Source organism: Camelus ferus, chromosome 15 (assembly GCF_009834535.1).
Source record: "Camelus ferus isolate YT-003-E chromosome 15, BCGSAC_Cfer_1.0, whole genome shotgun sequence".
NCBI classification, from domain to species: Eukaryota; Metazoa; Chordata; class Mammalia; order Artiodactyla; family Camelidae; genus Camelus; species Camelus ferus.
In genome coordinates, this window is record NC_045710.1 from 54305468 (window position 1) to 54326032 (window position 20565).

The following is a 20565-nucleotide window of genomic DNA, read 5'->3' on the forward strand; positions in this document are numbered from 1 at the left end:
GTGCGGACAAGACAGGTACTTCAGGCCCAGGGCATCTACATCCACGCTGCGCCCAGTGGAGCCAGAGGTCAGCGCCCTGGACAACCCTGTTGGCTACTTCGGGGCAGGGACCCTGAACTGCTGGCTTACAGCCTCTGCTAGATGGGTACATGAATGCAGTGGTCTGGGGTACAGAGCCCTCTGGAGACCTCTCACTAGGCTGTATCATCTTACTAAATTAAACATTTTAAATGATAAAAGGAACCCATGGTTATTTTTAAATACATTTTGTGCAATATAGAAAATCAGCTTTTTCATGGTTTCTGTTCAGGAGATGCCTGGGCAGCAAGGCCAGGAGCGCAGGGCGCAGGGGCCAGTGCTGTGGGGGCTGGGGTACGTGACTTGCTGTGTGTGTGGGTGTGACGTTGCCGCCATTGCTGCCCTTCCTTTGCTGTGTATTGGGCAGGGGTCCTGGCTCCTCTGGCCCAGGGTAGGATTGAAATCCAGACCCTAGTCACGTGGGTCTGGCCCGGAGGCCAGAAGTTAGAAAGGGGAGGGAGAAAGGAGAGTGAGATACCCTGTTCTGGCCGTGTGCAGGCCCTGTTTTGAAGTGCCACTTGATGCTTGTGGGTCTGCTGAGGTCTCGGATCCTGGGGGCGGGGGTGGGGGTGGCAGGGATGGTGAGGGCGTGCAGACTAGGAGGACCGCCAGGGCTGTGCTCCCGGCCCTAGGACGGTGGGCCCAGTCCCGCATTCCCTGTCCCTCTTGTCCTGGCCCCGGTGGAGCAGGGGGGCATTAGGACCCAGAGGCCAGCGCGGCTCCTGACAAGTCTAGAGCAGCACTAGCGCAGAGTGAGACTCATCAGCTGGCGGCAGGACTCCTGTGTCTGGGTTCAGGAATCCTCCGGCAGCAGGGGCTCTGGCTGCTCAGCCCCCATCTCTGTCCCCATCCCTCCCCCAGCGGGCCACCCAGTGAGGTCCATGGACTGGGGAGGGCCATGCCTGCCGGCTCCTGCGCTTGTCCATGAGGGCCCGGAGCCCTGACCCTCCTGCCTAGCTTTCTGCCTTTTCTCTCTGTCGCTGGCCACCTGGGGGAGGGGGTGGAGGCCAGGGGAGCAACATGGCCCAGAGCAAGAGGCACGTGTACAGCCGGGTAAGTGGCCCTGGTCTGGGAGGGCCCTGGAGAAGGCCTGGGTGCCTGTGGACATTGCTGTGGGGGCTGGGAGACAGGCTGGGGCCACTCGCAGCCCCGCTGGTGCTGGACCGCACAGGCTGCCCTTCCCAGCGCTGGGCCCTCGGTGGATACTGGCAAGGCATGACTGCTGACTCTGATTGGAGCTCGGGCCAGAGGTTCCTGCGGGCGGCCAGACCGTCCTGGGGATTCCGAGTGGGGTCGGTGGGCTGGAATGGCCTTGCAGTGAAGCCTTTCTTCCGAGCAGCTTTGTTGTGTGTCACTTGCTCTCCCGCTCTTCTGGCCGAGGCTGAATCCGGAGTGTCCACCCAGTGTGTCCACCCGGGTCTGGGAGGCTGGTTAGGGTTAGGAGGTTGGGGAGAGTGTCTGAGTCTGAGGCCAGCCCTGATGTTACGGTCAGTTTCTTTTATTGTCGGGTCCATGAGAGCCACTCTGCTGTCTCAGGTATGATTTGGGGTCCCGGAGCCCCTGGGAATGTTAGCATCAGCTTCCCAGATGAGCTCTTTGGGGGAGAACGTTGGGGAGTGACTGGCTCTGGCCAGGTTCCCTATGTAGCCAAGTGGGGCGTCAGAAGGGAACCCTGTGGCGTCTTCAGGGCCTTGCTGCCACTTCATGCCTCATTCACCTGTTTGCAAGGCCCCTGGTTCTTGGAGCTGGTATTGCTAAAAATGGCTTAGGTGTGATTTTCTTCTAAACCCTGGGCCTGTTTGGGACCTAATTTCACGTTGTCCTGTCATCACGGGTGTGTCAGAAGCTGAGAGGTTCCCAAGGACAGCGTTCAGTCAGTCCTGCGCTTGTCCATCCGAGGGGTGATAAGGCATCCGTTTGGCCCAGTGGGCGGAGTCTGGGGACAGATCTGAGGTACCTGCCTTACCTGGCCTTCAGTTTTGTTTCCATAGCAGCAACCCGAGTGAAGACTCTCCAGAGCTGTGGGTAGAGAGTTGGTAGCCCAGGCTCAGGCCGGGAAGAAGGGAGTCAAATGGCTGAATGGGCTCCCTGAGGCGTCTGGGAGTGTGACGGGGGGCGTGGGGGTGGGGGTGGGGAGTCAGCCCAGGTAGGAGTGGTGGTGACCTGAGGGCTAGAAGGGGAGGCGGTTGTGTGCCGCTGAAAGGGAGAGGCCTTAGAGAGCCACCTGAACCTCAGGGAAGACAGGCAGCAGGGGGGAGGGGAGCAGGGTTCTGTGGGGTCGCTCACGGACTCGCCTGGCCCATGAGTCAGGGCACTGTGCTGTGGGGAGCCTGGTCTAAACCACGTTATTTGCTTGAGCAGTTCCCCTCCTGGGGGCGTTGTTCCTGAGGGAGCAGCCATGTGGGGTGACACTTACAGATCTATCAGTGAATTCTGATTTATTGTTAAATTTAAGTATAAACTTAAAAAAATTTCTGGCAGATTCCAGAGGAGTCTAGAGAAATTTTAGAACACATCACTGACGTTTGTCAAAGGGGAATTTGACAGGGGGGACTTCACCGTGAGAAATGGGGTTCAGGCCAGGGTCCTGACTGGGGCCTTTCTTACCATCAGGATGACACCTCTGACCTGAGGCTTTTAACCCTGCACGTTTGCATGTGTCTTTCAGACTCCCAGTGGCAGCAGAATGAGTGCGGAGGCAAGCGCCCGGCCCCTGCGAGTGGGCTCCCGTGTGGAGGTGATTGGGAAAGGCCACCGGGGCACCGTGGCCTATGTTGGAGCCACACTCTTTGCCACTGGCAAATGGGTAGGCGTGATCCTGGATGAAGCAAAGGGCAAGAATGATGGAACTGTCCAAGGCAGAAAGTACTTCACTTGTGATGAAGGACATGGCATCTTTGTGCGCCAGTCCCAGGTGCTCACCTCCTTTGTGTGTGTGTGTGTGTGTACACGTGTGCAGGAACGCACGTGGGCGTGGACCCATGCTCTGTTGCATGCGCAGCTGCTGTGCTGGGGCTCCCGAGTCCTGGGTATGAGCTTAAGTCTCTGGATGGGAGAGTGGGAGGTAGTGGGGGAGGGAAGACTGAGAGCCATCCTTAGGGAGACTGCCCTATACCCCAGGCTTGCTTAGGACCTGGGCAGGGGCCCCTGTTCCGTCCACCCATCCGTGATCTGGCTATAGTGAGTCTGTTCTGTGGCCTCAGATCCAGGTGTTTGAAGATGGAGCAGACACTACTTCCCCAGAGACACCCGATTCTTCTGCCTCGAAGGTCCTCAGGAGAGGTGAGCGCCACCTGCTTGCATTGCTCCTCACACCCGCGAGCCCCCAGGACTTCTCCCCCGAGCAGGGGCCGCGGTGGATCCTGAGATTCTCCACCAGCGCCGTGTGCCCTTGTTACACCCTGCCTGCCCGGCCGCGGTGCTCTGTGCCCCTGCGCCTCAGTGCACACACTGTGTTTCTGTTTGCATTCTGCAGAGGGAGCTGACTCAAACGCAAAGACCAGCAAACCGGTAAGTGGTTGGGGGTGGGCGTGGGGAGCAAGAGGGAGAAAGCGGGAAAGGAGGAAGAGGGGAGGGAGACCCCATCCTAGGCAGGGAGAAGCAGTAGGTGAGTAAACGGAGTTAGCCTTCCAGCCTCCATTCTCCCTGCGAAGGAAGCTTTCTGGGCGTGAGTTGCTGCCTTAGCGCTAGAGGCGGTAGCAGAGCAAAGCTGTTAGGGCCCAGAAGTTCTGGATCCATTGGAACTGAGGCTCAGGGGCCTAAGGAGGCCAGGTCTGACCCTAGTAGTGTCAGCTTCCTGCCTTTTGGTCCCCAAGGCTGCCGACACCTGAAGGCTGTAGGGTAGGGGGAAGGTAGGGACTGGAGGAGTAAGGCGCGCTCTATTCACAGGTGAATGGAAGGGAGCCGGGCCCTCTGCCACCTGTTGTAGGCTGTGTGCGGAGGGCCCGCTGTAGCTCCCCTCTGCTGCTCTGTCCAGGGTGTGTGAGGTGGGGCTCCAGACTCTCCAGCTTCCCTGGGCCAGGTAGTGGACCTCCTGGAAGCTGATCCTTGAGAGAGCCCTCTTCTCACTTAACCCTGGACTTGACAGTGACCTGACTCCCCCCACACCTGTGTGTGCCTGAATTGGTCCTAACACCTGTACCCAGGATGTCTGGCCAGCCAGCGCCGTGTGACCTTCACTCTGTTCTCTAACTCTGCCCTTTCCTACTCCTCATGCAGCGGGGACTGAAGCCTAAGAAGGTGGTGTGTTTACTGTTTGTGCCTGGGTGGGTGAGGGCCATGAGCCCCCTCCCCAGCTGTCCTGCATGTCCCTGGGCTGCTGCATGCCTGTGTGTGCGTGTGCGTGCGCCCTTGGGACTGGGGTGGCCAGAGGACATGGCAGCCTGGCTTTCAGAATTCCTCTGAGGGGTGCAGGGTCCTCAGGCTCAATGTCCAGGCCCAGGTAGCACTGACTGGGGGTGATCCTCACCCGTCCTCACACCCCTGCCCCCGCCTCCGGACTGGACTTCTAGTCAGAGATGCCGAGCATTCGACCGGAAACAGCAGCTGCATGGAGTAGAGCGTTTACTGGGTTGCAGTGGCTTCTCACTTAGCCTGAACTGAGGGGTAGTGGCAGGGGAGACCGGGGGTTCGGGAGTGGGGGACGTAGGAAGTGAGGAGGTTGGGTCAGGAGGCGGGCGGTCAGGGAACAGAGCACAGGGGGAGCAGTCCTGAGCTCAGAAGCCTGCGCTGTGCCTGCCTCTGGGTGGGGCTGCCGTGACCGCCCCGCCCTCCCTGCCTCGTCCGTCCTCTGGGGCCGCGCCCGCCCGCCTCCCCCGCCCCTCCCCCCCCGCCCCGCAGCCTTCCGCGGCCAGCATCAGAGTGCGGCTCAGCCCTGCCGCTCCCGCTCCCGAGGCTCTGGCCTAAGTCGCTGCCATGACCACTTCTTCACACCAGCGCCTGCCCTGGGGGCTGTCCCCCCCGCATGTGCCTGTCTGACCTGTACGCCCTGTGCTGTGTGTGTGTTTCTGTGGTTTCCGCGTCGCCAGCCTGTTTCTGGCCCTTCTGACCTTGCATGGGGAGCTGCTAGGTTGAGGCAGTGGGGTGGGGAGGAGACGTATTTTGACGTCTGTTTGGTGGCGGGTCCTCACTTGGGAGTCTTGCCTTGGAGGAGACAATATGCTGGGGTCCTGGCTCAGGACGGAACAGGGATGTAAGAAGGAAAATACCGCCCTTAAGGATGCTGGACCCGCTGCAGACACTTGGCTTTTCCCCTTGATTGTTGTCTCCTGGCTGCGGGTCCCATCTTACCGCAGGCCCCCGAAGAGAGCAGAGCAGGGACCTGCAGTCTGGGGTCTGTGGAGGAGTTCTGGCCGCAGTCCCACCTGGCCCTGGGTGGGGCCTGAGCCGTGCCCGAATCTCGGGGTTTCGGCAGCTGCCTGGGGAAATGTGGCAAAGCCCGGCCTAGGCTCCCTTGCTGCGCCTTGGCTCCCGGTGGGTGCAGAGTGCCAGCCAAGTAGTCCAGGCCCCCACTCGGTCTCCCTCCGCAGTGCTTCTCTCACAGGGAGCAGGGAGCTGCACCAGAACAAAAAAAGGGCTTTTAAAGGGGGAGGGCGGGAGAGAAACCAGACGTCTCTGCAAGGTGCGCAGCCCTTTCTAGAAGCCCGTTACAGACAGACGCAGCCCTGCCTACAACCAGGGGAGAGTTGGGAGAGGAGCCAGACACTGTCATTAGCGCTGCCGCTGCCCAGATGGAATGTTCCCCAGGGTTTCATATGTGCCCTGCAGAGGAGGGGTGCTCTGGGCGCCCGCACCTCCTGAGCCACCATTAGGGTGTTGTCTGTGTGTATAAGAGACAGAAATGGAGATGATGGGGTTGTGGGCAGAGGGGAGTGAGGGCATGAGAGAGGCTGATGAAGCAGCGAGGCCCGGTGTCCCTGTCCAGTGATACCCTGGTCCCAGAGAGGTCATCGCAGAAATGGGATGGCCCCCAGCCCAGTTTCTTGGAGCAAATTCTTGGGGGTGGGATCTCGGGAAGGGGAGGGAGGAGCCAGAACCAGTTCTTTGGAGGAGGAAGCAGGGCGGGTTCAGGGAGGACTTTGTCCAGTCATGAGGAGGAGGAGGAGCCAGCAGAGCCTGGCGGTTGCTAGGTGACCGAGGAGCAGTGACTCCACCCACAGTGGAGAAGAGGAGGGTGGGTGCATGACGTCAGGCGGAGCTGGTGCTGCGGCCACTGAGGCTGCCATCAGCCTAAGCTGGCGAACTAGGCCGGGTGCCTCTCCGGTGCCTGCCGGAGCCTGGCTGTCCCCACCGCTCACCTGTGGGGGCTTCTGCATCTGAGCTGCAGCCCTTGGCCAGCTGGGGAGCTGCCGGGCCGGGAAGCTGAGGCTGCATTGTTGGGATTTGATGCACTAATCTCCTGTCTCCGCCGCCTTTCCCTCTGTTCGGTCTCTTTCCCTCCCTCCCTCCCTCCTTCCCTCCGTCTGTCCTTCCTCTGTTTCCTCCCCTGGCTCTCTCTGGTTTTCTGCAATGATGAGACAGGCACCGACAGCCCGAAAGGTACTCTTGCTTGCTCTGGTCCTGCTGCCGGGTTGCCAGCGTGATGGTGGCAGCAGGCTGCTGGGGTGGGGGTGGGGGCTGGTTGCCTTCCTCTGTCTACCTGGTCGGGGGAGGAGGACGGGGATGCAGGTGGGGGCAGGGAGGGGCGTGTGTCGCTGCCGTGCCCGTGCCCTGGGCGTCTGCTGACCTGCCTCCTTTTGGCTCTGAATCTCTGTTCCGGGCCTTGTACCCAGTGGCCTCACAGGTTTGGGCTTCACGCATCTTTTGCTGTGAACTGGCTCTGGGAGCGATTCCTGTGAGAGGATCTGGGGAAGCAGGTCCACATGTTCATGCCTCTAGCAGGCCTGCCTCACCCGACCTTTGCTAGAATGACCCTTGGTTGCACTGCCAGCATCCCACCCTCGCTGGGGTTTGTACCAAGGGGCTTTGCCTAGAGTAGCTTTTGACACACAGCTATGGAGGGTCACCCAGGGTAGTAGAGGGCGGGGTTAGTCTCCTGGGGAGACCTAGAAGCAGGGCCCAAGGGAAATCTTGTTTTTGCCAGATCTGTGAGACTCTGGGTGGCAAGAACACCGTTTGGGTGTTGGAGTTAATCATCTGTTTCCCACTTTGCAGTGACCTGAGGGGTTTCTGGCTTTGGCTCCGGGCAGTGGTTTCCCAGTGCTGCTGCCCGCCCCCACCTCCTTTCTTGCAGGCGGGTGGGGTTACTTTGCTGAGCTCTGAGCTTCTGGCTAATGCAACATTCATGGTGCTGACACCTGAGCCCTCTGCCCTGGGCTGGGGACTGCTGCGGGAACTGGTCCCGGGGAGGGGGTTGCGGGGCGGGAGGACAGCAGCGCTCCTCTGCCTCGGGGACTTGATCTCCCTCTGCAGGTTCCTGTCCCTCACTTCTGGGTTCATATCATCCCTCACGTCACATGGGATTTCTAGGGAGTCCTCTGTGGAGTCTGGCACTGGAAGAAAGGGGCTGACCTGGGAAGGTCCTTGGGAGTGGTGGGCGGGTGGGGCTCTGGGCTGGAGTGGGAGAAGGTGTTGCAGAAGGCTGGTCTCTGGAGACCTTCTCTGCCAGCTGCTGCCCTTGGTCTCCTGTGGTTCAGCTTAGGAGACAGGGACTTCTGGGGTTTCCAGGGTGTCTGAAGGGGTGAGGTCTGCAAGGGTAGGACAGAAGCGGGGAAAGGAGCCAGTGGGGAATCGGAGTTCTGAGTTCCTGGAGTAGGACACAGAGATTCACTGGAGGAAGGGGATGGGGTGGGGAGGGAGGGAGCGGGGGGGACCGCTAGCCGTGGCCTCATTCCTGTTGCTGCTCCTGCTCTCATTGCTGTCCCTTTTGCTGTCTGTCTGTCTTCCATTGTCCTTTCTTTCCTGACTACTTCTCCTCTGGCTCCTGTTGCCTGTCCAGACCACAACTCGGCGGCCCAAGGTGAGAAAAAGCAGGCCTCTGTACAAGCCACTGCTGAGTGTACACACATTTTAGGCGTGTGCGTGTGTGTGGGCAGGTGTACGGGCAAGTGAAAGTTGGTCACAGTGCATCCTGGCTTCTCTTTTCAGGGGAGTGAGGGGACCGAGGGTAATGACAGGCCCCTCCTGAGAAAATGACTCTTGGCTCTCAGAGGGGGTAGCTTGAATGCAGAAGAGAAGTTAGAGTGGTTGTGGTTAATCCAGGCAGGCTTTCTCGAAGAAGGGCATTTTGACCAGCTTTTGGGTGTGTGTTTGGGGGGCAGGGGGATTGGAAGAGAGGTGAAAAAGAACTTGGCTGTGTCAGTGTCAGGGAATGAGGAGGTGGGTGTGTCTGTGAAAGGCTTTGGGTGGCGGGGGGCAGTCTGGCTAGCGCGCAGTCTCTGAGTGTCAGCCCAGCTGGAGAGCCTGGAGGCTCAGCCCTGCGAGGAAGAGCACGGGCAGGCCTGCCTGCTCGGGGCCTCACTCCACGGGGCCGGGGGAGCGTCCTCTGATTGGAGCCCCTGTGTGTTGGGAGAGGGAGGTGACAGGTGGGTTGACTGTACTGACCTTGTTTTGGGGGGAGCCAAGGATTGCAACTTTTACCCTCGCCCTTTTACCTGCCGGCTCCCCTGAAGTAGACCAAGGGAAGGAGAGTCAGCTTCATTTAAAGAGCGGGGAGGGCCTCACAGGGGCGGAGAGCCTCGTACCCCCACTTCTAGCCCAGCCGTCTTTGGGAACGTGAACGTTAGAGATCAGCCTGTTCTTTCTCTCTGGGAAGGACACTGAGGCACTTTTCCCCCTGGGGGAGGAGGGCACAGGCCCAGAGCAACGATAGGATAGTGTTAAGAAGTCGCTAGAATGATCACAAGTGGGTCACAGAGGGGAGGTCTGGGAGTGAGGGATTCCGCCCCAAGGGGATAGTGCCAGAGCTGGGAGGAACGTGGGGTCAGTGCCAAGGGAGGAGCCTTATAATCTTATGTGTCCTTCCATCCCTTCCTCTCCCGCCACCGCCCCCTCGCCCCGGTCCTGTGTCACTGTCTCTGGCTGTGTCATTTTCCGTCTGCCCTCCGCTCTCTCTGTTCTCATTGTGCTCTGATACTCTCTGCCTTTATCCTCCTCTGTCTCTTCTCTCACCATGTCTCATATTCCGTCTCTCTCTCTTTACCACCCCTGCCCCCTGCTCTTTCTGGTCTGCCCCTACCCTCTCCGATAGCCCACCCGCCCAGCCAGTTCCGGGGCGGCCGGGGCCAGTAGCTCCCTGGGCCCCTCCGGATCAGCATCCGCAGGCGAGCTGAGCAGCAGCGAGCCCAGCACCCCGGCCCAGACCCCGCTGGCGGCCCCCATCATCCCCACGCCGGCCCTCACCTCTCCCGGAGCAGCCCCCCCGCTTCCTTCCCCCTCTAAGGTAAGGACTGGGGTCAGCGTGAAGAAGAACCAAGACACAAAGGGGCCTGTCACCCTGGCAGGAGCTTAGACGTTTCCCAGGGCTGGGGGAGGCCCAGAACTTGGGTCAGAAGGGTGGGGACAGCACATAGGCCTCTCGTCACTGACCAAGCTCCCCTTTCCTCGCTGCCCCTCTCCCACACTTGCCCCGTACGCGTTGGGCTTCCCTCGGATGTTCGTATGCCACTTCCATTGACCCTGCGCCTGGAATGACGGCTACATACGTTTCTTTCCGCTCAGCCTCGGTGGGGAAGGTGGGGTGGCTGTGCATAGACCAAGGGGTCTCTCCTTTGCAGGAGGAGGAGGGGCTGAGGGCCCAGGTGCGGGACCTGGAGGAGAAACTGGAGACCCTGCGACTGAAACGCGCAGAAGACAAGGCAAAACTAAAAGAGTTGGAGAAACACAAGATCCAGCTGGAGCAGGTGCAGGAATGGAAAAGCAAAATGCAGGAGCAGCAGGCAGACCTGCAGCGGCGCCTCAAGGAGGCGCGGAAGGTGGGGCCTGGGATGAAGGGGGCGTCTGGGGAGGCCCGGGGCCCGGGGAAGCACGCTGGGAACTGGGCTGGAACCGGAGCCTGGAGTGTCCTGTGAGAAAGGGTGCCTGCTGCGCGCTCGTGCCCCCGCCCACCTCCACCGCTCTTCAGGAAGCCAAGGAGGCGCTGGAGGCCAAGGAACGCTACATGGAGGAGATGGCCGACACTGCGGACGCCATCGAGATGGCCACTCTGGACAAGGAGATGGCCGAAGAGCGGGCCGAGTCCCTGCAGCAGGAGGTGGAGGCGCTGAAGGAGCGTGTGGACGAGCTCACCACCGACTTGGAGATCCTCAAGGCCGAGATTGAAGAGAAGGGTAAGGGCCAGGAGCAGCCGGGCACCGAGTGGCAGGGTCGGAACCTTGTCTGAAAGTGTCGATGGTCTTCCCCAGGCTCTGACGGGGCTGCGTCCAGCTATCAGCTCAAGCAGCTCGAGGAGCAGAACGCGCGCCTGAAGGACGCCCTGGTGAGGTAGGGCCCTCTGCTGCTGGGCTCGCCCGGCTGCCTCCAGACGGGTCAGGGCGGCCATCACGCGGGGGCTCTGACACACGCCCTCTCTCCTTCTCTCTCCACTTTCCCCCAGGATGCGGGATCTTTCTTCTTCAGAGAAGCAGGAGCATGTGAAACTGCAGAAGCTCATGGAGAAGAAGAACCAAGAGCTGGAAGCTGTGAGGCAGCAGCGGGAGCGGCTGCAGGAGGAGCTGACCCAGGCAGAGAGCACCATCGACGAGCTCAAGGAGCAGGTCTGGGGGCCCAGCGCCTTGCCTGGGGCGCCCCCGTCGACCCCCCTGCTGGCCTGGGGGGCCCAGCGCCTTGCCCGGGGCGCCCCCACCGACCCCCCTGCTGGCCTGGGGGGCCCAGCACCCTGCCCGGGGCGCCCCCGCCGACCCCCCTGCTGGCGCCGCCTCTGGGTGCTGTCTGGGCCCCTTTCAGCAGCCTCCTCCCTGCCCCCTCCCGGTTACGCAGGTGGACGCCGCTCTGGGTGCTGAGGAGATGGTGGAGATGCTGACGGACCGGAACCTGAATCTGGAGGAGAAAGTGCGGGAACTGAGGGAGACCGTGGGCGACTTGGTGAGAGAACAGCAGGCCCCTGACCTCTGACCCTGGGGGGGTTGGGAGGGACTTGCTGAGGGATGGACTGACCTGTGACCCCTGACCTTGGAGCAGGGCGTGTGGTGAGTGAACCCGACCCGGCCTGTGCCCTCCCCCTGACTTTCCTTCCCACCACCTCACGGCCTCCCAGGAAGCGATGAACGAGATGAACGACGAGCTGCAGGAGAACGCGCGCGAGACGGAGCTGGAACTGCGGGAGCAGCTGGACATGGCGGGTGCGCGGGTCCGGGAGGCCCAGAAGCGGGTGGAGGCGGCCCAGGAGACGGTGGCAGACTATCAGCAAACCATCAAGAAGTACCGCCAGCTGACCGCCCACCTGCAGGTGCCTGGTGCCCCCTGCGCGCTGCCCACGGCCGTCCCGGGCCCCTCGGGAGCCGGCCGGGCCTCACCGTCTGTCCCGCCCCAGGACATGAACCGCGAGCTGACGAGCCAGCAGGAGGCGTCTGCGGAGAGGCAGCAGCAGCCGCCACCGGAGACTTTTGACTTCAAGATCAAGTTTGCTGAGACGAAGGCCCACGCCAAGGTCAGGGGAGTGGGTGGGCCGGAGACGGCTGAGTGCCGGGGCGCCAGCCCGGGCGCGGCTGTGCGCTGACTTGGCCGGGGCTTCTGGGCTTCAGGTTCCTGGGTGGGGGGGGTGGTTTGGAAGCCTCCTGGCCTGGGCTTGTCCCAGAAGCAGGGCACGGGGTGGAGCACGGCATGGCGGTTACGAGTTTCTCTCCAGACTGGCTGAGAGCCCACCTCTTCGTCTGCCTCACAGGCAATTGAGATGGAATTGAGGCAGATGGAGGTGGCCCAGGCCAACCGGCACATGTCCCTGCTGACAGCCTTCATGCCCGACAGCTTCCTTCGGCCAGGCGGGGACCACGACTGCGTCCTGGTGCTGCTGCTCATTCCTCGTCTCGTTTGCAAGGTACAGTCTGTCCATCCCATGCTCCGCCGGAGTCTGTTGACCTTGCTCTGAACAGGGCCTTGCGGATGCCAAGGAAAGGCAGCAGGCAGCGCCCCTGCTCGCAGAGTTCGCGATGCAGTGAGGAGCACAGTCAGCAGGGGCCCAGGCAGACGTTTCTTACGCGTGGCGGGTGACGGTGGGGAGGTGGCTGCTTTGAGAGAACACAGCTGGGGATCTGACTTAGATAGAGGGACATCACTGAAGGGATAACGCTTGAGGTGAGACCCAGAAGATGCCTACGAGTTAGTGGGGAGATAATTGTCAGGAGAGCATTCTAGGGAGAAGGGCAGCAGGAGCGGCGGCCTGAAGGCTTGGGAAGGAGCTTGATCCCACTGGTCCTGCTATCCGTCCATCCCCACATCCCAGATCCCCAGAACCACCGGTGACCGCGTCAGTGCCCTCTCCCCGTGTATGGCTCCTTGCCCGTCTGAGAGCTGTCTCTGCTTTCCCCCTCACGTCTCCGTGCCCCGCGCGTAGTTGCTCAGCTCCGTGTATTCCTAAGTCTGCGTTCTCCGTTCTCTGCCCTGAGCCCCAGGTCTCTGGTGCTTCCTCCCACAGGCAGAGCTGATCCGGAAGCAGGCCCAGGAGAAGTTTGAACTAAGTGAGAACTGTTCAGAGCGGCCGGGGCTTCGAGGGGCTGCGGGGGAGCAGCTCAGCTTTGCTGCTGGGCTGGTGTACTCGCTGAGTTTGCTGCAGGCCACCCTGCACCGTTACGAGCAGTAAGTGACCCCCGAGCCCTACGCCAGGGCCACGGGCCCGGGACTGGCTGGAACTGACATTGCCTGGGAGACCCTGGCCTCACAGGGCCCTCCGCTGGTCTCCAGTGCCCTCTCTCAGTGCCACGTGGACGTGTATAAGAAGGTGGGCAGCCTCTACCCCGAGATGAGTGCCCACGAGCGCTCCTTGGATTTCCTCATCGAGCTGCTGCACAAGGATCAGCTGGATGAGACTGTCAACGTGGAGCCTCTCACCAAGGCCATCAAGTACTACCAGGTCTGGGGCGAGAATCCCGGCTTGGCCCAGGAGGAAGGGAGGGTTTCTTCTGCTGGGCGCCCTTGCTCTCTCGTACCCCTGGAGTCCCAGGATACCTGGGGCTCAAATTGCAGTTTGGGAAGAATTCTCCATTCTTCCAAGGCCTGAAGGCCGTCTGCCTCTTTGTCATCCGTTTTCAGCATCTGTACAGCGTCCACCTCGCCGATCAGCCTGAGGACAGCACCATGCAGCTGGCCGACCACATCAAGGTGAGGTGTCCAGGCCGGCGGCTGAGCCCCTTAGAGAGACCAGAAACAGAAGATATCAGATCAGGCCCTTAAGGGGTGTCACGTAGGACTGGGACAGGGTCACTAAGGCCAGATCAGGGAAGCCAGAGGGCCCACTATGTACGGGGGTCAGCCGAGGGCGGAGACTCCTTAGAGGTGGTGACGGGGCAGAGGGCCCCCTGCTGAGAGCTGAGCGCCGTGCCTCCGTCCTCACAGTTCACGCAGAGCGCCCTGGACTGCATGAGCGTGGAGGCGGGCCGGCTGCGCGCCTTCTTGCAGGTGAGAGCACAGCTGGGTCTGCGTGGGCTCCTCTTCTTTCTTGGTCCCCGCCTCCTCACCCTCAGCCCCAGTACTGACTGGGTTCCCCATGCATTTCCTACTCCCTGAGCAGGGTGGGCAGGAGGCTTCAGATATTGCCCTCCTGCTCCGGGACCTGGAAACATCGTGCAGCGACATCCGCCAGTTCTGCAAGAAGATCCGAAGGCGAATGCCAGGGACGGATGCTCCCGGGATCCCAGCTGCACTAGCCTTCGGCCCACAGGTTTAGGGCTGGGAGGGGGGACGGGAAGGAAGCTGAGTAGAACCAGGAGGGGCCTGGCATGGCAAGATCGGGCTCTGGTTGGGGGACAAGGATGGTTTTGAGAGAGCTGGGGGCTGTGGTGCTGGGCCCAGGGTGGGCTCCTGACTCTGACCGGTTGCACAGGTATCTGACACCCTCCTGGACTGCAGGAAGCACTTGACGTGGGTGGTGGCTGTGCTGCAGGAGGTGGCAGCTGCCGCCGCCCAGCTCGTTGCCCCGCTGGCGGAGAATGAGGGACTGCCTGTGGCTACCCTGGAGGAGCTGGCTTTCAAAGCAAACGAGCAGGTGGGCCGGGATGGCTGGGCTGAAGGTGGTGCTGGGGGAGTCAGCTGGGCCCCCTGTGTGGAGTTCTCACTGTTGCCGTGGGCTCCTACAGATCTACGGGGCCCCCTCCAGCAGCCCCCATGAGTGTCTGCGCCAGTCATGCAGCATCCTCATCAGTACCATGAACAAGGTGGCCACGGCCATGCAGGAGGGAGAGTACGACGCAGAGCGGCCCCCTAGCAAGGTGGGTGGGGAGCCCCTTGGAGGCCTCCGGGGGCCTGGAGGACCTGGACTGCCAGAGCTACTGCTGTTACAGGAGGGCTGGGAGGCCGAGGGAAGAGATTTGGAGAAAGCAAGGAGATTTTCCCTGTGACCGGATCTCTAAAAGGAGCACCTTGGTGACCTTCTCTCCCCGCCCCACCCTCTGCCCTGACCCTGACCCTTAGCCTCCCCCTGTTGAGCTGCGGGCGGCAGCCCTTCGTGCGGAGATCACAGACGCTGAAGGCCTGGGCTTGAAGCTTGAAGATCGAGAGACAGTTATTAAGGAGTTGAAGAAGTCACTCAAGATTAAGGTGAGGGCAGGGAAGGCTCAGGACCTGGGGGGCCAGGAAGTACTGTGGGGCACAGGGCAGCCGTGGTGTGGGCTGAGGGGGGGCGTGGTGCCTGTGGTCAGTGGGAGTTCTTGGGGGGCCTGAGGGAGCCTGCTGTCTCACGGTCTAGCCGGGTCCCTGGGGGGCCGTGGGGGTGTAAGGGGACTAGACGCGCTCTGCCCTCGTCCAGGGGGAGGAGCTCAGTGAGGCCAACGTGCGGCTGAGCCTCCTGGAGAAGAAGCTGGACAGTGCGGCCAAGGATGCAGATGAGCGCATCGAGAAGGTCCAGACCCGGCTGGAGGAGACCCAGGCGCTGCTGCGGAAGAAGGAGAAGTCAGGCACCTCCCCCGGGCCCTGCTCACTCCAGCCCTCCCTCCTGCGGCAGCTCTCTGCCCCCCAACCCAGGCCCCCCCGTAGTGAGACTCCCCCGGGGGCACAGCCCCATGGTGTGGTCCCAGTCTGAGCCTCTTCTGCCCCTGGCTCCCCGCCGGCAGGGCCGCTCCCGGGACCCGCCGGGACTGAGGAGTGGGGATGGGGCCCTGGGGAAGGGGCTCTGCCCAAGCCCAGCTTCTCCTTCACAGAGAGTTTGAGGAGACGATGGATGCCCTTCAGGCTGACATCGACCAGCTGGAGGCAGAGAAAGCAGAGTTAAAGCAGCGGCTGAACAGCCAGTCCAAGCGCACGATCGAGGGGCTCCGGGGGCCCCCTCCCTCGGGTATTGCCACCCTGGTCTCTGACATTGCTGGGGGTGAGTGCAGTGGGGCCGGCCCAGAGGAACCTGAAAGGCCTCCCTCCCGCCCTTGGTCGCAGTTTGACTTCTGCCCCCTCTTACCCGCCCGGACGTTCAGCTGGGAACGTGCTTGCCCGGTGTCACTCCGTGGCAGCTTTCACCAAGCACTTACTTCTCCTGAGGTGTGTGGCGTTGTCTGACCAAGTGGGGGCAGTGAGGCATCAGCGAGTTGTCCGCGAAGCTCAGAGTTACAGCATCAGTTAGACGCTGGTAGATGTCCCTTCTGGTTCTGCGGTCTGGCCTTTCTGTCCCAGCCGTGACTTACGAGGGCCACCGGCCTGCAGCAGGCGGGACTCGCGGCCGTGGCGCCCAGCAGGGCCCGGTGCTCGCCCCTCGTTCCTCCTCTGCGTGGCCATTACGTTTTCTCCGCTGAGTCCATGTGGCTTCACCCTGTGGTGTGGTTGTCCCTTCCATTGCTGAATTCGCCCAGTGTCACCTGGGGCTTGTGTTCTGACCTTTGCCTGGTCTCTTTGTGTGGCCAAGGCTCCTTACTTGGAGTTTTTCTGGCTTCCAGGCATCATCTCTCCAGGTTCCTGACCAAGGTCACGGTCATTGCCATCGTCGTTCCCATCTACTGTATAGTTTGCTTTTGTTCTCTCTTCCGCTTCTTGCTTACCCTCCTCACCACCAGCAGACAAACTCATTGTAGTGGAATTAAATCCTCAGGATCTCTAGATCCCCCTGCTGGGCCTCTCCTGTCAGCTGGCCTCACCTAGGGTCTGCTCCTCATTCGGAGGCCCCATCACTGGTGCTGCTTGATACCGGAGGTCACCAAGTGTCTTCTTGACTGTACAGTCTTCATGGTGCAGATGTGTCCATGTTCCTTGGGAGAGGAGTCTCCAGAATTGCCACATTGTGTTGTTTTAGCATGAGTTCTTTAAACAAATATTGGTTCTTAATCTATGAAACTTCCCACCAAAAAAAAAATGGTGACTTTTGCCTCAGAGCAGTGGGGGACCTGAGGGACAGGGAGTGTGTCTGCATCTTCAACGTAAGTTTTGCCGCTAGGGAGCACCGAGGGTCTCGGGAGCCTTCCGTCTGCCTTTCTTGGAGATGGAGTATGAGGCAGGAACGGCCTCATGCCCCGCGTGCTTCCTCCAGCGCACACTCCCGCGGCCACTCTTCCTCGCACCCCGTCTCGTGGCCTCCCCTTTCTGTCTTTCACACGCTCTTTCCCCTGAGAGAGGCAGGGTCTTGCTAGAGAAGGTGTGGTGATCAGGAGAAAGGTTTTCCCGCACACCCGGGATTCCTCTGGTGTGTCCCCCTCACCCCCAGATCATCTAATTCCTCTCTCCTCTTTTCCTGCTCCCCGTGGGCTGTCCTGAGCACAGAAGAGCAGCAGCGAGGTAGAGACCCATCCTGGCTGGGGGTGAACAGGGCTGGTGGGAGTCGGGGCTGGGGGCGCAGGGTGAGACTTGCCCCTGGGGAGCAATCAGGACTGGAGGTAGGAGGGGATGATTGCGGGTGGAGGCCGTCTTCAGCCCTCTCCACCTGAGCTGATGACATTTGCTGTGGTCCCCACAGGCGGTGCCCCCGGACAGGCTCCGGCGTCTGTGCCAGGCCCAGGGCTGGTGAAGGACTCGCCGCTGCTGCTTCAGCAGATCTCTGCCATGAGACTGCACATCTCCCAGCTGCAGCACGAGAACAGCGTCCTCAAGGTGAGGGGGTCCCGGGGAGGACGGGTCGAGGTGGCATGTAGCTGCCTCACTGATGACAGGCAGCAGGGCCTGCTGTCACCTCTCACTGCCACCCCTCTTCCTTCGTCCCCTCCTTCACAGGGAGCCCAGATGAAGGCGTCCTTAGCAGCCCTGCCCCCTCTGCACGTGGCGAAGCTCTCCCTCCCACCCCACGAGGGCCCTGGCAGTGAGCTAGCCACTGGAGCGCTGTACCGCAAGACCGCCCAGCTGCTGGAGACGTTGAATCAGCTGAGCACGCACACCCGCGTGGTGGACATCACCCGCGCCAGCCCAGGTATGGACCTGCCAGCTCCTGGGATGAACCACAGATCCCCGCCTTGCCCCAGAGATGCAGTCCCTGCCCGGGCAGTTCTCACGCCGGGAGGCTCCACCAGCACTGCTCCGTGGCCTCTGTGTTCAGTTTGCTCGATTCGCCTGCTCTCTTCCGTGTCTGCCCCGTTGGAGGGTCCAGCATTTGCACTCTTGACCCTTAACCCAGCTCGGCTGCCTGCCTGGGCCTTGGTGGCCTCACTGGCCTGCTCTCCCCACAGCTGCCAAAAGCCCCTCGGCCCAGCTCCTGGAGCAGGTGGCTCAGCTCAAGGCCCTAAGTGACACCATCGAGAAGCTCAAGGTCAGTTTGGACCCCGCCCTTTCTCACCCTGCGGTGCTCATTTCAGAGCGCTCGCTGGGGGGCCCTGAGCACACTCACTTCCACAGGAGGTGCCGGGGTTCCTGGAACCCAGCCCTGTGCTCGACGGCCCGCTGGGGAGGGGGTGGCAGGGAAGGCGGGGTTCCTGCCTTGGGAGCTCACTCGGTACAGATTCTCATCAGCAAAACAGGTTGAGCGTGTGGTTCAGGTGCTGCTTCTGTCAGAGCTGAGGTCACTGCGGGGTAGGATGGTCGGGGTGGCTTCCCAGAAGCTGCAGAGCCTGAATTGGGCCTTGAAGGATCTGTAAAGTAAGGATGTTGGGTAGCGGTGGGGTTGGAGTTGAGAGCAAAAGTGTGGTGATGAAGAGGAGTGGGTCCCTGCTTCCTTGGTCTGAGTGTTCCTGTGAAACCACACTGGGCTAGCCGGTGGGGTCCCCTGAATGAAGCCTCTTCCCCTCCTCCACCAGGATGAGGTCCTTAAGGAGACCGTATCTCAGCGCCCCGGAGCCACGGTCCCCACTGACTTTGCCACCTTCGCCTCATCAGCCTTCCTCAGGGTAAGGGGGAGTGCGGGGAGGAGGGTGGGCAGTATGGAGGGCTCAGGTGGGCCCTTCCCCTCTCCCCAGAATTTGAAGAGGCCCCTGGGGTCTCAGGTCCAACAACTGCACATCTGAGTTACCTCGCCCAGCCTTACTTGGAAGCAACTTAAGAGTGCTGGCAAGGCTTCCAAAAATTCCAATATTTTCACAAACATCTTCTATGACTTTCGATATCAGGATGGGCTGAAAACTCCCTTGTCAGGCTGTGTACTCCAGTTCTGATTTGGAAAAAAACGTGCTCGTCATAACCGAGGAGCCTCAAAGCCTCAGGTCCTGAGAGGCTGCCTCGGTCTCAGCGCTCAGGACTGTGTCAGGGGCACACGGCACAAGTGAGCCCCTGACCTGGGGCCTCTTCCTCCCCCAACCCCCAGGCCAAGGAGGAGCAGCAGGACGACACTGTGTACGTGGGCAAAGTGATCTTCTCGTGCGCGGCTGGCCTTGGGCAGCGGCACCGGCTGGTGCTCACCCAGGAGCAGCTACACCAGCTTCACGGTCGCCTCATCTCCTAAGTGCTCCTTCCCCCGCGGTCCCCTTCTCCCCTCAGCCCTCCTGGGGCCGCTCTGCCTGCCACACAGCCACCTCGGCCAGCCCCTGGGTGTGGAGAGCTCTTCCTGCCCCGGTCAGCCTCACCCCCACCTGTCAGTGTCCCGCCCCGGCCCCTTGACGTGGGTTGCCCTATTTCCATTCCCCGGCCTCTGCCAAAACCCGCTGTTTAGCTGCTTCCTCCTTCCTGAGGAGCCTCAGGGGCCATGGGGGGCAGGCTGAGACCCCACCACAAAGGTTGAGTGAGGTCCCCCTAATGAAGGACTTCACGTCTTGATCGAGGCCACCTCTGCTTCAGTGCTTTCTTTGTGGTGTTGGGAGTGGGACATGGGCCATTTGATTCGGAGCAGGAGTGGAGGACAGGGGATGCGAGGAGGCTTGGCTGTGCCGGATGGGAAGGCAGTGATCTGTAGAATGCTGTGTCCCTCAAATTCACATGCAGTAAGTTTCTCTGAGCAAGGGGGCAGGGGCTAGACCGGGCGCTCGGCACCTGAGTTCATTTACGGAGGTAGGAGGGTCAGGAGTGTTTAGCCTCCGCCAGGCCTGCCTCTGCTTCCTGGATCTTCCACTGGCCTTCAAGCCAGCATTTGGAGCTGGGCTAATGGTACGATCACCTCTCCAGACAGCTTTCTGATGCACTGTCCACGGTCTCCCCATAAGACCCAGGACCTCTCAGAGAGAACATTACAGATCAGTAAGAGCAAAGAGAAGTTACAAACGCTGCTCCCAAGTTCCCCTACAAATGAGTGTCACCTGAGGAGCCCCTTTGAAAAAACTTACAGCTTTTTGGGCATTGGCCCAGATCTGCTGGAATCACTTGTACATTTGAGGCCAGCGAGCAGCACCCTGACCCTGCCGGTTAGTGCAGTGGGCTGGCTCCTTGATACGCTGTTTTATCCCTCTCTTGGGGAGACCCTGTCCAGGCCGCCGGCGGTCTCTGATCCAGTTGCAGGAAGAGACCCTTCGTGCTTCAGAGCAGCTCCAGCTGGGGAGCTTCCTCTCTGGAGGGGAAGGAGCAGATGGGACAGGGAGGCTCCAGGTTGGGGGCCCAGGGCACAGGCAGTGCTGGGCACGGTTCCCAGGCGGAGCCCGCTCCGGGAAGGTCGGTGAATTACAGTGCTTGATACCTGCTCTGTGCCTTGGCCTTCTTCAGGGAGGCTTCCAAGAGAAAATGATTTGTGTGACCTTCCTCGATGCTGTCGGGGGGTTTACGTAGCTGTTACCAGCCTAGACGCGCAGGACGTAACTCATTACATGTGAGGGGTATCTTGGGGTGTGAGGACTTAATTCTCCCGGAACTGGCTGGGAAGGGGGGCTGTGTCTTGGTATCAGAGAGTCTGTCTCCAAACCGGGCTCTGCTAGCGCTGAGGAAATCACACAGCGCGCTGTTCTCTCCCGGGAGTGTGTGGCGGCCCTGTTCTTTCTGCCCACGCTGCTGACCTGCCTTCCCCTCGGTGGGTGAGAAAACAAGGGCCGAGACTGGGCACCTCCCGGAGGCGTGGGGAGAGGACAGGGCTTTCCTGTCCCT

At 61.0% G+C, this 20565-nt stretch overlaps 1 protein-coding gene across 9 annotated transcripts; it reads left to right on the forward strand.

Moving 5' to 3' along the window:
- Positions 1-849: 849 nt before the first annotated feature.
- DCTN1 (dynactin subunit 1) lies at positions 850-19323 on the forward strand. Of its 9 annotated transcripts, none has more exons than XM_032497847.1 (32): positions 850-1131; positions 2747-2992; positions 3282-3360; positions 3554-3588; positions 4297-4317; positions 6598-6615; positions 8015-8035; positions 9266-9457; positions 9792-9989; positions 10139-10343; positions 10419-10497; positions 10610-10769; positions 10993-11097; positions 11270-11461; positions 11546-11662; positions 11897-12049; positions 12647-12807; positions 12913-13081; positions 13261-13329; positions 13564-13626; positions 13739-13888; positions 14051-14212; positions 14304-14435; positions 14638-14763; positions 14972-15114; positions 15363-15529; positions 16903-16917; positions 17096-17229; positions 17350-17542; positions 17799-17878; positions 18363-18452; positions 18866-19323. In XM_032497847.1, the coding sequence occupies exons 1-32, from the start codon at positions 1099-1101 to the stop codon at positions 19001-19003; spliced, it is 3846 nt and encodes a 1281-aa protein (XP_032353738.1). In that variant the 5' UTR covers positions 850-1098; the 3' UTR covers positions 19004-19323. The 9 variants fall into 9 exon arrangements, with proteins under 9 accessions (XP_032353738.1, XP_032353741.1, XP_032353743.1 ...); XM_032497850.1 differs by having other exon boundaries at positions 15363-15496; XM_032497852.1 differs by lacking the exon at positions 16903-16917 and having other exon boundaries at positions 15363-15496.
- Positions 19324-20565: the final 1242 nt, after the last annotated feature.